General features: G+C 40.9%; 1 protein-coding gene across 4 annotated transcripts; it reads left to right on the forward strand.

Annotated features, from left to right (window-relative positions):
- Window positions 1-101: 101 nt before the first annotated feature.
- On the forward strand, window positions 102-13,974 carry mybphb (myosin binding protein Hb). 4 transcript variants are annotated; one of them, XM_080424684.1, is made up of 15 exons: window positions 102-434; window positions 4,011-4,076; window positions 4,700-4,765; window positions 5,151-5,219; window positions 5,437-5,571; window positions 6,510-6,677; window positions 8,693-8,781; window positions 8,939-9,134; window positions 9,565-9,704; window positions 9,904-10,063; window positions 10,512-10,648; window positions 12,252-12,438; window positions 12,720-12,773; window positions 13,458-13,495; window positions 13,651-13,974. In XM_080424684.1, exons 1-13 carry the CDS (start codon window positions 200-202, stop codon window positions 12,749-12,751), a joined length of 1,680 nt encoding a protein of 559 aa, XP_080280810.1. In that variant the 5' UTR covers window positions 102-199; the 3' UTR covers window positions 12,752-12,773; window positions 13,458-13,495; window positions 13,651-13,974. The 4 variants fall into 4 exon arrangements, with proteins under 4 accessions (XP_080280810.1, XP_080280811.1, XP_080280812.1 ...); XM_080424685.1 differs by lacking the exon at window positions 4,011-4,076; XM_080424686.1 differs by lacking the exons at window positions 4,011-4,076; window positions 4,700-4,765.
- Window positions 13,975-15,158: the final 1,184 nt, after the last annotated feature.

Here is a 15,158-nt window from a genome sequence, read left to right on the forward strand (position 1 = left end):
GACCTAGTCCATATTTCTGTCAAGTAGGCTATCTGTTACACAGATAGCTCCTTGAGGGGTGGAGCCCACACCCAGCGGGCTGCTATATAAACCCTGCACTCCCAAAGGAATGATGGCATTGGATAAGGGTTGAACTTCGAGGACTTACAACTAACTAATTTGGGAATTAGCTGAAGAAAAAAAAAAACCGACCGCCAACATGCCAGCCAAGCCAGCACCTATCAAGAAGAAGCCAGCGCCCAAGGAGGCGGAGGTGGTTGTTGTTGCAGAGCCAGAACCCGTCCCTGAGGCAGCTCCAGAGCCCGTGGCCGAGGCCCCACCGGCCGAGGAGGCTGCTGCCCCCGCAGAGGGAGAGGCTGCCCCCGCCGAGGAGGCTGCCCCCGTCGAGGAACCCGTAGTGGAGGAGGCCGCCCCTCCACCCCCACCCCCACCTGGTAATGCACCGTGCCGAGGCCAAGACGCGCGATCCATTACCTTGTTATTTCTGCGTTTAAAAATTCAATCGCTGTCTGCACTGACCTATATTTGAAGGTGGATGTACGTTGGAGAATGTGCGTATTCATTATTAAATAGTCGGTTGTTCATCTTATGGTAAGAAGATGGACACAAATCGCACTTCTTGACATCTTGGAGACCCTTTTACGCACAAAGCGCGTTTGGTTTGTGCACTCTTTGGTGGTTACCGTGGTAAGGCATGCTGGTCAACGGGGAAGACTCGCCCCAAAACACGCTCGCTCCCATAGTCGGTTGTTCATCTTGTGGTAAGAAGATGGTCACAAATCGCACTTATCTTGACATCTTGGAGACCCTTTTACGCACAATGCGCGTGTGAGCGCTCTTTGCTGGTAACGTAAGGCATGCTGGTCAACGACATCAATGTCTGCCCTGCTGTTTTGTGAGTTAAGGCTAATTAACTGAAAGGTTCTTGCGAAAAATATTGCCTCAGTTTCTGAGAACTCGTCTTAAATTGCTACTATGCGGTGCTACTACTGTATGTCCACGGTCAGTGGTGGAAATGAATGTACTCAAGTATTTTGAGGTATTTTTTTTTACTTTACTGGAGTATTTCCAATTTTCAGTACTTTTACTTCTACTCCACTACCTCTTAGAGACAAAAATATTGTACTTTTACTCGTCTACAATTATTTGAAAACTTTATATACTAGTTACTTTACAGAATTATTATATTATAAAACATGCATTAATCACTTCAGCCCTATTTTATACATAGGCTATTTGAAACATTCAAACATTTTATAGTACTTTTACTTTTGGTACTTTAAGTATATTTTGATGCCAATACTTTTGTACTTTTACATAAGTAACATTTTGAACACCTTTTTAATTTATTATATTTTTAACTCTACACCCTGGTATTGCTACTTTTACTTAAGTAAAATATCTGAGTACTTCTTCCACCAATGGCTCTGAGCTTCTTCTGAAGGCTTCTAGGCATCAAACTTATCTCCCTGGCTCAGAAGTGTCCACTCACTGAGACAGAGAGGGTAATGCTTTGCATTGCTTGCATTGATTCATAACGCATAATTAGCAACAATGATAAATATCACAAATTGCCTTTATTATTACAACTACAGTTTTAACCTTTAACATTACCCACTCCTCCTGCTGAGTATGCTCACAAGACTCGAGCAATACAGTCAATATTAATGACATATTTATCACTTAAGTTAAATTCATCTGTACCCAAATAAACCAGCTGCCAGTAGTAGGAGTATGGTAATTTGCTGTAGTCATTTAACCTAACCTACCAATTCTTCATAACTTTGAATTGACTTTATGCATTTCAGTTAACCACTTGAACCCTATAGTGTCCCTAATCTGGGGGCGAACATTCTGCGAAAATAGATGTACAAGCTCTGCTATCTTTGACGAAGAGATTTGGTTTAGAAGGAAATATAGAGGCGGGAGACCTCAGCAAACTAATATAGGGTTTAAGTGGTTAATGAGAAACAACTCTCATTCTAAAATGAAAACATGCTTTTGTTTTTAATCTAATATGTTCTAACCTTTAACATCTGCCGATGCTCCTGCAACAGAGGAACCCGCACCTGCCGCTGAAGTCCCTGTTGAGGCCCCAGTGGAGGCCCCTGTTGAGGCCCCTGCTGGTAAACCACTAACTACAGTATAAAAGGAGACAACAGATAAACTATCCTTCAGTCTAATTCAACGTTAAACTACCATAGTCTCTGTATAGACTGTAATGCTAATGGCTAGGCATGTAACGATTCACTCAACTCACAATACTATTTGAATCACGATACTAGGTTCACAATACGTTTTTCGTAGATTTTAGATTTTTTAAACAGAAAATTTGTTTCCAGACAAATGTTCTCTTACTCAAATCCTGTATTTTCGTAGTTTTTTTCCCCCCTGCTGTTAGCATCACGATACATTTTGTATTAAATCGATTTAAATTGTCACCAGTTTGAACCAATTTGAATCGATTTACGATAAATCGTTACATGCCTACTAATGATACTAACTGGTACCTGGTAAAACACTATGAAGCTATGGTTGGCAATACAAGTTGCTGGAGATCCAGCTATATGCTGCAACATATATCCGGTCTGCTGATCGGCGTTGGCATTAATATCTAACATTTAACTATAGCTGACGCTGCCCCAGCTGCAGAAGAAGCTGTCGCTGCTCCCGCTGAACCCGAAGCCCCTGTTGCTGGTAAACCACTATCTACAATCTGAAAGGAGACAACAGATAACCTATCCTTCAGTCTAATGCAACGTTAAAACTACCATAGTCTCACTGTAACGATAATAGCACTAACTGGTACCTGGTAAAACACTATGAAGCTATGGTTGGCAATATATGTTGCTGGAGATCCAGCGTATTCTATATGCTGCAACATATATCTGCTGATCGACGTTGGCATTAATATCTAACATTTAACTATAGCTGACGCTGCCCCAGCTGCAGAGGAAGCTGTCGCTGCTCCTGCTGAACCCGAAGCCCCTGTTGCTGGTAACCCACTATCTACAGTAGACAACAAATAATCTATCCTTCAGTCTAATTCAACCACCATAGTCTCACTGTCCTGCTAATAGTACTGGTTCCTGTTAAAACACGTTGAAGCTCTTGCTTGCACACATTTGACTGGAGATCCAGCATATGCTATATCATCTGATGTAACATATACTGTATCACGTCTGCTGATGGACTTTGGCATTAATATCTAGCATTTAACTATAGCTGACGCTGCCCCAGCCGCAGACGAAGCTGTCGCTGCTCCTGCTGAACCTGAAGCTCCCGTTGATGGTAAACCCCTGTCTACAGTCTGAAAGGAGACAACAGATAACCTATCCTTTTAATTCCGTTTAATTCAACTTCTAAACCACCATAGTCTCACTGTAATGCTACTGTAATAGCACTAACTGGTTTATGTTAAAACACATTGAAGCTATGGCTATACGGTTTACTGGAGATCCATGATAGATGGACCTTTATTGATCCCGCAGGGGAAATTTTGTTTTCATGGCATTACCACAGTTATGAAACACAGAATAGATACAAAAAAACAACACAGCTAGGAGTAATAATAAAATAAATGGTAATAAAGTGTAAACAGGTAGTAACGCATATGTTTCAGCATGCTATATGCTGAAACATATATCAAGTCTGCTGATCGACTTTGGCATTAATATCTAACATTTAACTATAGCTGCCGCTGCCCCAGCCGCAGAGGACGCTGCTGCTGCTCCCGCTGAAGCTGCCCCCGCTGATGGTAAACTACTATCTACTGTATCAAAGGAGATACAATATGATAGAGAACTTATCCAGTCTAATTCAACTTTAGACCACCATCACCTCACTGTAATGATAATGGCACTAACTGGTTCCTGTTAAAACACTTTGAAGCTATAATGGTTGGAATACAAGTTGCTGGAGATCCAGCGTATGCTATAATGCTGACACATAATAACATATATCAGGTCTGCTGATCGACTTTGGCATTAATATCTAACATTTAACTATAGCTGACGCTGCCCCAGCTGCAGACGAAGCTGTCGCTGCTCCTGCTGACGCTGAAGCCCCTGTTGCTGGTAAACCACCATCTACAGCAGTGGTTCTCAATCTGTGGGTCGGGACCCCAGGGGGGTCCCCACATGATTTTTTTTTGGGGGGGGGGGGTCCCCAGATGACAGTGAAGTGACAATTTAAGTAACCTTTTTAATACCTAAAAAAAAAGAGGAAAAAGCAAAGACCATTACTGCATCGAAAGTAATCAACAAACTATACCAAAAAAATTGTCAAAATAATATAAGGAAGAGACAAAATTGTAGATCTGCTATTTTCACAATATTTATCTGTGGAACCGAGTCAAACAAAAACAAAATCCTACATTCCAAGTGCTTGTCAGGGTGGGGGGTCCCCAAGAAATATTATTTTGGGGGGTCACGGCCTGAAAAGGTTGAGAACCACTGATATACAGTATGAAAAGAGACAACAGATGACATATGAAGTCTAATTAAAATGTAAACCACCCTTGTATAAATGCAATGCTGCTAAAGGTACTATGTAATGCTAATATAGCACTAACAGGTTCCTGCCAAACGCTTTGAAGCTATGGCATACAGTTTAATGGAGATATATGCTATAGTATCTGAGGTAACATATTGTTGCTGTTGGGTGCTTTGGCATTAATATCTAACATTTAACTATATAGCTGACGCTGCACCTGCTGATGGTGAAGCACCCGCTGCACCCGCTGATGGTGAAGCACCCGCTGATGGTAAACAAACATGCAGAAACGTGTTCTTGTCCACTCCTCTCTGTGCATTTTATGTATGTTTTGAGAACAATTATTGGATACTGTCCCATGAAAAAATGCCTAATTTCTATTTTGTCAAACGACCATGTTTGTGTGCCAAAATACATACATAGTTAAATTCTTGCATCAACACCTCCTTGAATATAGGTTGTTTTTGTCATACGACATGGTCGCAAAGTATAAATTAGCTTTACGGGTAATTGTCAATCAAATAATTAATTTACACCTCACCATGGGACAAACAGAGAGTTGTGAGATACCATTTGGATTAGATTTTACAGTGTAACATTGTGCTGCTGATTTCATGCTGCTTGCTAAGCTGACATTAATGCCTATTTAAAAACAGCTGAAGGTGCCGAGCCTGCCGCGCCAGAAGAGCCTAAACCACCAACACCTCCACCACCACCACCCAAAGGTAAACTGTCAGTCTGAGAAATCCATCATCAGCGGCCTCTATGATGCTCGTCGCGTCACGTGTCTTTCGTTGTTACTGTGTTTACGATAAACACTGGTGTGACAACCCCGAATGACCTCAAACCTTAAAATCTAATTTGAAGTTCTTCTTTTGTCTGTTATTTTCTGCATTTCAAAATGTTTATTGTAGTATTCTGTGTTCCTTATGACATCTGTAGAGCCCACAAGTGCCCCCGTGGAGCTGTTTATCGAGGATAAGAATGACACCTCAGTCAGTATCATTTGGAGTCAGCCAGAGACCATTGGAGACTCTGGTCTAGATGGCTACACCATTGAAGTCTGCAAGGACGGAAGTAAGTCCATCAACTGTTGCTCTCTCACGCATGCATTCTGGATTAAATTTGACCCCACATGCTTACTGTACTGGCACTGGAATACAACATGTTAGATGGCGGTATTCATAGAGTGTGAAGCTATTTATTCTCTACTTCAGAATGGGTCACAGAAGTTACAACATCACCAGCTGACATCCGTAGTTAAAATTTCAAATATATATTTTGCATTATAAATCTTCAGTTATATTTTCTCGACACCCCCTTCACATCTTAGAATACTGAAGTGCATTTTAAATATACCCGTGGATGTGGTAAATGGCAGTTTAATGCGGGTCACCCCTATCGGTTGCACCTGTCCCTGAAGTGTCACTCGTAGATTTATATCATAGGCTACCTAACCTCTCCCTACAAGGAAAGAGCCATTCCAAGAGAGCTGCTGTACGGTCTCACCAGAGCTCCTGCTTTTAGATCTCAAGTCAGCACCAGCTAAATGTAAGCTTGAGCTAGACATGTAGCCACAGACATAGTAGCATCTCACAATCAACTGTGTTAAAACCCCCAAAATGACATGAAGAACATAAATAAAAGCTATTACCACACTAATATGTCCTGCTCTATTTTAGATAATTCTCAATGGTGGTAATTTGTATTAAAAAATAAATACAAAAAAGAAAGAAAAAATGGTGTTACCTTGCGCTACATATAATAATTGTATGGCATTAAGGAAAATGGAAACATTTCATATTGTTATTACAATTACCTGTATACTACAAACCTGCATCAGACTCTGCACTTTATGTCAGATAAAACTCAATTTCTTGATCAGTACAAATCTGATATCCTCCTGTTACCGTGGCCAGCTTGTTCATTCGGTGTGCTTTTACCAAGTGTTTAGTATTACAGTGCTGTGAGAACTGTGCCAATTTTTCTTCACCACGGTACATTTTCTTCCACAGCTGATGACTGGGCAGCAGTCAATGAGGAGCTCCATAAGTCCACCCGCTACGTCATCAAGAACCAGACCACCGGCGATCGCCTGAAGATCCGTGTGGTGGCTGTGAATGCTGGGGGCCGCAGCCCCCCTGCCGCCCTCCCCGAGGCTGTCCTGGTGAAGGAAGTTGCTGGTAAGAAGTGGTCTCACACAGAAATAGCGAGATCTTCCTGTAGCTGTTAGATCCGACACGCCCATTGATGGACGCTTCTGTCCAAAGTATGTTTAAAATGTGTATATTTAGCTATATTCCAACAGAGCATCATTGGATGAAGAAATCCTATTTCTTATGCGTCAAAGTGCCATTTTCTTGTAGTGGTAACTGAACGGAGTTCCACAGTAAAATCCTCAGTGTTCGTTTACCAATTTCTTGGTTACATTTGTACACTGTCAGAGTTAAATTAACACTCAGGATTCTACAGTGTGGGTTCCATTTCCAACGCTACAGGATAGGCCAAATGTGCATCAGGACCTCTCTGCCCTTTCAACACAGGCCACACGTTCTGACCATCTACTGCATTGAACTGTATTACATCACCAGGCCACTGCAGAAAGGTCCTAAATAGACCAGGGTCAAAGAGCATTTGCAAATAGTTATTAGCATTTATTTGCACTCCAGTTAGTGTAATTCAGATGTGTTCGCAAGGGATGTTTCAAAGAAAAGAGGTCGCACAGCTCGTAGTCACTTATTTTTATTATTTAAGACGCCAACGTTTCGACAAAGTATGTCTTCTTCAGGGTATGACAGGTATGGATAACCAGCTCACATTTATAGAGACTGGAACAAAGGTGAACTCATTAGGGAGTGACCTCAATCTGGCCAACACCCTAGGTGGTCAGCACATCCTTACTACTGGCGTGCGCTCCTGTTCCATTAGCAAGGGATGTTTAACATTATGTTCTATTCATTCCTTGTGAACAAAGGCCACCCATTTAGCAATTAATTAGGGGGGAAATTCCCTGTAAATACTATTTGTCAAGGTAAATTAGGAATGACTGAAACTGTGTGCAGCTATTTGTATGGATAGTATATGCTAGGGTTTGCAAAGTGCAGGAGTCACTATTGAGAGAGCCAGCAAAATGTTTCCTGGCGATAGATCAATGAAGTGTTAAAAGTTGTAGGACATTGGCCTTAATTCTCCTGACAGTTGCCATGCCATGTTTATTTGGAACACTTGCTTCAAGCTGGAAATGTGACTTTGTCAAGTCAGAAACCATCTTTCACGTAATGGAGAGTTGAACAGGCATGGAAGGAAACATGACCCTGGCAATATACCAATGTTCCATGTTCACCGCCCACTGCCAGCCAGGAGAGAAGGTGGTTCCACATAATAGAGATACCTCATTAAATGCTTTGACGAAAGGACGGCCAGCCACATTCTCTCGAAGCCGTGGAAAAATAGCTAGGATGTGTGTGTCATTAACGCAAATGTGGTGGCTCTGTACCCACTGTGACAGTACATAGCTGGAGAGGTGACAAGCTGCTCTCCGTTAGATCGATGGTGACAACTGATCGGCTTGCAAGCAGGTGGGGTTTGTCAGGGGAGTGGATGGTGCAGTGCATTCCAGTGTGTCCGCTCTGCGTAGAAGGGGGTGTGGGGGAGGTTCTAGTTTCTCAAGTGGCGCCTAAGTCCCTTCGGACTGTCACAGAGTCACCGTTTATTTTGAAACATGCCAATGATGCCATGGACTTTACAGGCAGTGTTTTCTTTAGACTTTTACTTTTGAGTGTCAAGTTGGAACACGCAACAGAAGAATCTGATCTTCATTTTAGTGTATGATGGTTATATATTAGTAACTTTATCTCCAAATTATGTTTTATGAGTAGCCTGCAGTGCAGTGGTCTAATATTAGTCCTGCTTTATTTAGAATCCTGGCGTTTGTTGCTTTGCTGAACTCAGCAGGTGGTCGTTCCCAACAATCCTCCCTTAAAAATGTCTCTCAATGATGAATTTAGGAGTGCATTCTACTTACTGTATATACTTTAATAGTACTTAACATTGCAGTGTATTTAACTCGAAGCTCTAGATCCACATGAAGCCACGCCATTATTAGACTTTTCCATAATACATGTAACTTTGTTCACACAATCCTGTGTTCGCAGCTCAATATCAATTACTTTTGCATTCAATTTCCCATTTTCTCTAGACCGCCCCAAGGTTCGCATGCCCCGTTTCCTGAGACAGAGATACGTTGCTAAAGTTGGTGACAAGATCAACCTGACCATCCCCTTCACTGTGAGTATACACCTCAAAAGATCACCGGAATCGACTACACTACTATTATTAATGCATGATCCATAATCTATACTTGCTGATTACTAAATGATTTTCAGCTAGCAAAACCATTGTGAAAGTATTTATTAGGGAGTATAAATGGTCTTGTCATTCCCAGGGCAAACCCAAACCAGTTGTCAGCTGGTCCAAGAACGGTGAGCCCATTGACACCAAGAGGGTCATGATCCGTAACACCGACGTAAACAGCATCCTGTTCATCCGTACTTCTGCGAGAGCCGACTCTGGAGTCTATGAGATGTCTGTGAAAGTAGATGACTTTGAGGACAAATGTCCATTGACCCTTCAAATTGTTGGTAAGTAAAGCTACTCTTTTTATTTATTACTAATAATCCTTTAAAATCATTGCCTAATGCTCACCATTTGGTTTCTGTGTAATATAATACAAATACTTTGTATACCTACAGTATTAACGTTTTGGCATGTCACTATTGGGGAAATGTTTTCAAAAGTAGTGAAAATAGACCATCTACTAGCTCACAACATATCCTATCGCAATGCGTTGTAAGCTTGTAGATTGTCTACTATGAATCTCTAGTGTCAGTTGTAGGATTATTTTTTTTATGCTCCATCTTATTCTGGAAACAAACTCATCCGATTCTCATCGGAACAAAAAAGCTAATGATAAGATAGTAATATATATTTGTTTTTAAACCATCGTGAATCTGGTCGCCATTGATGCTCGCCATAATATGTGCTAATGAATCAATGCTTGGTTTTCCACAGAGCTGCCAGGGCCCCCTGCCACCATAAAGATTGTTGATACTTGGGGCTTCAATGCTGCCCTGGAATGGACAGCACCCTTGGACAATGGAAACACAGAAATCACCGGTTACACCATACAGAAGGCAGACAAAAAGACCGGAGTGAGTAGCTGCCCGTCTTAGATTACAGTAACAGTGTCCAGGTTATGTGTGATGACTTTTGGTGGTAGGATACTCTTAATCAATTATATCCATGAAACACATATAATCAATACTCTATCTCTCTCTCTCTATCTGTTTCCCTTTTTCTCTCTCTTGTACTCTTGTCTTTCTCTCCATCCATCCATTTGTCTGTCCACAGGACTGGTTCACTGTTTTGGAGCATTACCATAGACTTACTGCTACCATCTCTGACCTCATCATGGGAAACACCTACAAGTTCAGAGTGTATTCTGAGAACAAAGTTGGAGTCAGTGAGGAGCCTATTCTTACAGAGACTGAAGCTGTCATTTTGAAATCAGGTATCTTTCACTACACACTTTTGCTTTAGTAACAAATGGGATTGGCATACAGTACATAGTGGATTTTCTCATTAATTCAATTGCTGACATATATTATTACATATATTAATTAATGTAATCATTATCCATTCATTGCATAGTTATACGTCATATCCGTTGTGGGTCAGTTACATTTGTTCAACAGGTGTAACAAATCCTTATACATGTATCGTCTTCACATTACTGTCATTACTGTCATCGTCTTCACATTACTATAGTAATCTGTGAAGCATGTTAACTAACGGAATTGTTAGCTGACTAACTATCACCTTTAGATCAGCTGTCCTTCCAAGTAGTGGTGAGAACGGGACTGAGGTGCTTTATAAAAGGCAGTAGTCTCTGATGACATATGCAAAATTCTATTTTGATATTTCTGTTTTCATATGTGTCTGTCTGTTTCTTTCTTCAGCCATCGACTACAAGCCTCCCGAGTACAAAGACCGCGATTACAGCGAGGCTCCCAAGTTCACCACCGCTCTCACTGACAGAGCCACCACTGTCGGCTACAGCACCAGGCTGTTGTGCTCTGTCAGGGGAGTCCCTAAGGTACGACAGCATATTTCTGCTTGTCCTAAACCAAACTCCCTAACGTCCACCCTGGCTGTCACTGATTAAGCATTTAACCAGATACAGTTGCTCATTCCATGTTTGATACACAGCCTGACAATACACTGCAACGTCTGGTCCTTATGTCATTTCAAATGACAAAACTATACAGATCGTACGAGTCCAATTGTGTTTCTAATAGACTAGCATGCTGGTGCTGAGCAATGGGGCTAAACTCTTTCATTAGGACGTGTGGAGGTTAACCCATTCAATCCGGGAACGTATCTGTGTCATTTTAGATTTCTTTGGCTATTCAAAAATAGCAGATATACAAGCTGAGTGCCGCGCTATGAGCTTGTAGATCTGCTATTTTTGAAAAATCTTGAAAATGTGTGCAAATCTTTGAACATGTATTTTTTTAAGCGAACATTTGTAACTCAAATCTTTGCTTCTGGGGGGTCCCTGGAACAAAACATTATGACATGGGGGTCCGTGGCCAAATACATATCTAAAAATGTTTTCTAAATCCTAACAGTATGTTGCTATATCAGTGGTGCTCCAACTTTTTCCATGTCAAGGACCCCCAAAATGATATGTATTTAGCCGCGGACCCCCATTTCAAAATATGTTGTTCCAGGAACCCCCAGAAGTACAGATCGGAGTTAAACATTTCGCTTTAAAACATATATATATATATTCAAAGATTTGCACACCTTTTCCACGATCTTTCAAAAAAATTGAAGAAAAAAAAAGCCAAATAAATCTTAAAATGACACAGATCCGTTCTCGGTCTTGATGGATAAAGTCACAGTGAGCCATCATGCCATCATGCCTCACCCTGTGATCATTCATTTTTGGTTCTGTGACACTCTTAACACCAGAGGCATCAGTTACTTGATACTGCTCGGGGAGCCTGATGCCAGCTGGTGGCTACTGTACCACCTCTTGTGGTGATAGATTGTATGAAGGGCTTTGTACTGTTAACCTTACTCCACTGTACATCCATCCCTGTCAGCGTGTTTACCCCTGAGACACAAAACGATTATATTGTGTCCTGCCCTTGTTAGCCTGTGGTCTAGTCATTGCTCATTGCTTTCTACAATATGTCCGCTCTACTACATGCCTCTAGGTCATTGAAAGACATACAAGTGGCACAGGGAGGTGTTTTACACTAAGGGGCATGAGATAGCTCTGGTATGACTACGGGTGATAGTCTTCGCCTTTAAGCTCTGTAAAGGGAATAGGGTGGGAGGGTGAGAGCTAGACGAGAGTTAGATGTGTAAAATACCTACTCAATTATGTGGTGGCACTGCCATTGGAAGCTCCAGTGTGTTTGAGCTATCTGCTCCCAGATGGTTTTGTTATCAAGAGCAACGCTCTTCAGAGAGAACGCACCGTGAAGCTGTTTATTTGATTTGGATGTTTACGAGGTAATAGGACATTTCACTATAATCATCATACTGCTGGGCATGTTGGTTACACGTAGAGAAGCACATTTTAGTCAACGTGCAAAAAGGATCTAGGTGTGAAATTGGATGAGCGTGAATTGAACGTGTTCTCTGGGTGACGTGAATCACATAAGGCCCTTCTTTTTTTCCTGCAGCCCAAGATTCAGTGGATAAAGAACAAGATTCCCATTTCAAACGACCCCAAGTACAGGCAGATGTGTGTGCAGGGTATCTGCACTCTGGAGATCCGTAAGCCTGGTAACTATGATGGCGGCGTGTACGTCTGCAAGGCCCTGAACGAACACGGAGAAGCCATGGTCGAGTGCAAGCTGGAGGTCAAGGGTAAGTAATGGTTTTAATAAACGGAAGCTAGGATGTGGTTACAGAAAGAAAAAAAACAATAAACTAAAATTGCCATCTTTCCTGGCTTTCAAATAGACTTTCTGGACAATTTAGTAATGCATTTGATATTATGTATTGAGATAATACAGCATACTGTAAGCTTCTTGTAATACTACATAATTCTTCATCACTTTGAATGTATTGTTATTTAAGGTGTTGCATATTTTTGACCACAGTTGAAGTTCTCACTCTCATACTAGCCTGTTTTTTCTCTTCAACAGTGGAAAAGGTTCCAGAAGAAGAAGATGCATAGGCCAATATTGTCATTCTTACAGGTTAGGCGCTGTTTTTTATATACATTTTATCACTAGAGTAATTTGCAAGTTAATAAGAATATTTTAGTCACTTATTTCCATAAATTTCTTTACACTGTATTTGACAAGTATGATCTGCCCTCCAAAGCCCACAGCCCAGTGCCAGAAAGCTTTTCTTTTTCCATATGGATCTATTTGAGTCCTGAGGTGACATCTGCCGTCTCCATGTCTTGCTGTCCATACATGGAAGTCACTAAACTTGGAATAGGTGGCCCCTGCCACTGAAACAGTCCGAGGGGCAGCACCCATAAATTAAACATGTAATGACTCCTCGTGTACTCAGCTGAGGGAGCTTAATCGCATTTCCTCCAGTCAGCAGCTGTAACCATAATTAGGGACTAGTGAGACACAGCCTTTTATTGCTAGGCTCTACTGTTATAGCACCCGAAAGTCCATCCACTTGACCCTAATTGTTTTTGAAATAACGTTTGCATGATCTTAGGGTTCTTTACAGCATTTTAAAATGGGCTGTTGAAATATTTTTCAAAGACCAGGAAATATTCCCTGGTCACACGCCTGTTTTAAAAATAGTCTTGTTGATGTTCTGTACTTTGATTTTCATCAAATTCCTCATGTGTTTATTATTGTAACTTGCCTCCAAAGACACTTAACACCTGTTTCTTGTTATTTTCTCACCTGCTGCAGTCCCAAATTAGGAGCAGAAGGAGCCTTCACAGCAAAAGGCAAGTACCCCTTTAGCACCTCTAAAACTGACCACTCAGTATGTAATGAAAATGTTTTTACAATTTTTTACAACTTCCTTACTGTATATACTGTAATAATTGTAACCTTGGTTTATTTATTTATTTTCCTTTGTGCAATCTCTGTGTCATTTTAGGCATGTGCTGGATTCCTGAAAAAATGTACATACAGTATGGCTGGTGAACACAACATCAAATTGACTGAATTCTATCCTGAATTTGTATCAAGCTGAGCCATTTTTGTTCCTATTTATTTACTAACATACTTTCTCACTGGCAGTACTACTCACACATCCATGTCCACATTTAGCTAAGTTCCCAAAAACTGTCTACTATTACAATTGTCATGTCAGTGTTGTAAGTCGTGTTCACCAATAATTATGTTACATAAATGTACTGTTACTCATAGGAGAACAATTTTAACATGTAAGTGTTTGTACCAATAAATATTTTCATGTCTGGTTTAGCGTTTTTTTGCTATATATTGTGTTGTAAATTGATAAATTAAAGGGTACTATATTGTACAAAATGTCCAACCCTTTGCAGTAACCTAATTAATTGACTGTTGTGTTCATCTAGACAAATCTATTATCCATACCTGTCCAACTCTTATGACACAGGAGAATATAGAAGAGACAAGTGTTTGAATGACATAGCCTACTGCTGTGTTACAGTATCGTGTCAAATGTCAGTCTGTGACTATTCCTTAGCAATCCATTTAACCTACTTAGGGCACGCAACAGCTTTCTGGAGTTACATATGATAATAAAATAGTTGCGAGAACATGGAGCATCTCAAAGTAAATTTTGGTCTGATACACTGTCTGATAATACCATGCAGCATTAAATTGAAAAGTGTAAGTAAACAGAGTAGATCTACTTTTTGACCTGTGGATGGTACACTTGCAGTGGATCTACGAGAATGTGAACACAGTGTATCTCTTCATCTTGCTCATACTCAGACAAGTGCAAATGTGGATAACAGCATGTTTGGACCGCCACAATAATAATTCCATACTTAAAAACTGATCTTCTAATCATGCTGCCGTGAAGTTACAGGCATAGTGATATAGGCCATGGTGCCAGAGATATCTAGGTTACTGCCAGAGATAGAGGCTCAGTTCACAAAGTGGTTGACAAATTTAGCCTCACTGCTCAAGCCTTCCCTCAAGTTATTTTAGGCCCAACTTCAAACCGCAGTACATCACACTCTGACCTGCCCAAAAATGAAAATGTTTCAATGAAATAGGGCAGTGGCTCTCAACCTTTTCAGGCCGTGACCCCCCACCCTGATAATCACTTGGAATGTACAGGAGTTGAGGCATTTATTCCACAGATAAATATTGTGAAAATAGCAGATCTACAAGCTCACAACGCCTTGCTTTGTAGTTCGGCTATTTTCACAATTGTTGCCCCTTTCTTATATAATTTGATAATTTGGCCGATGTTTGACCAGTTTTTATAGTATAGTTTGTTGATTACTTTTGATGCAGTAATGGTCTTTTTCTTGTCTTTCTTTTTAAGGAATTAAAAGTTCTTAAATTGTCACTTCACTGTCATGTGGGGACCCCCCTGGGGGTCCCGACCCACAGGTTGAGAACCACTGAAATAGGGGATAAAATGCAGCCCTTTTCAAGCAAAAGTCA

This window comes from Gymnoscopelus braueri (genome assembly GCF_963280865.1).
Source record: "Gymnoscopelus braueri genome assembly, chromosome: 3".
Classification (NCBI taxonomy): domain Eukaryota; kingdom Metazoa; phylum Chordata; class Actinopteri; order Myctophiformes; family Myctophidae; genus Gymnoscopelus; species Gymnoscopelus braueri.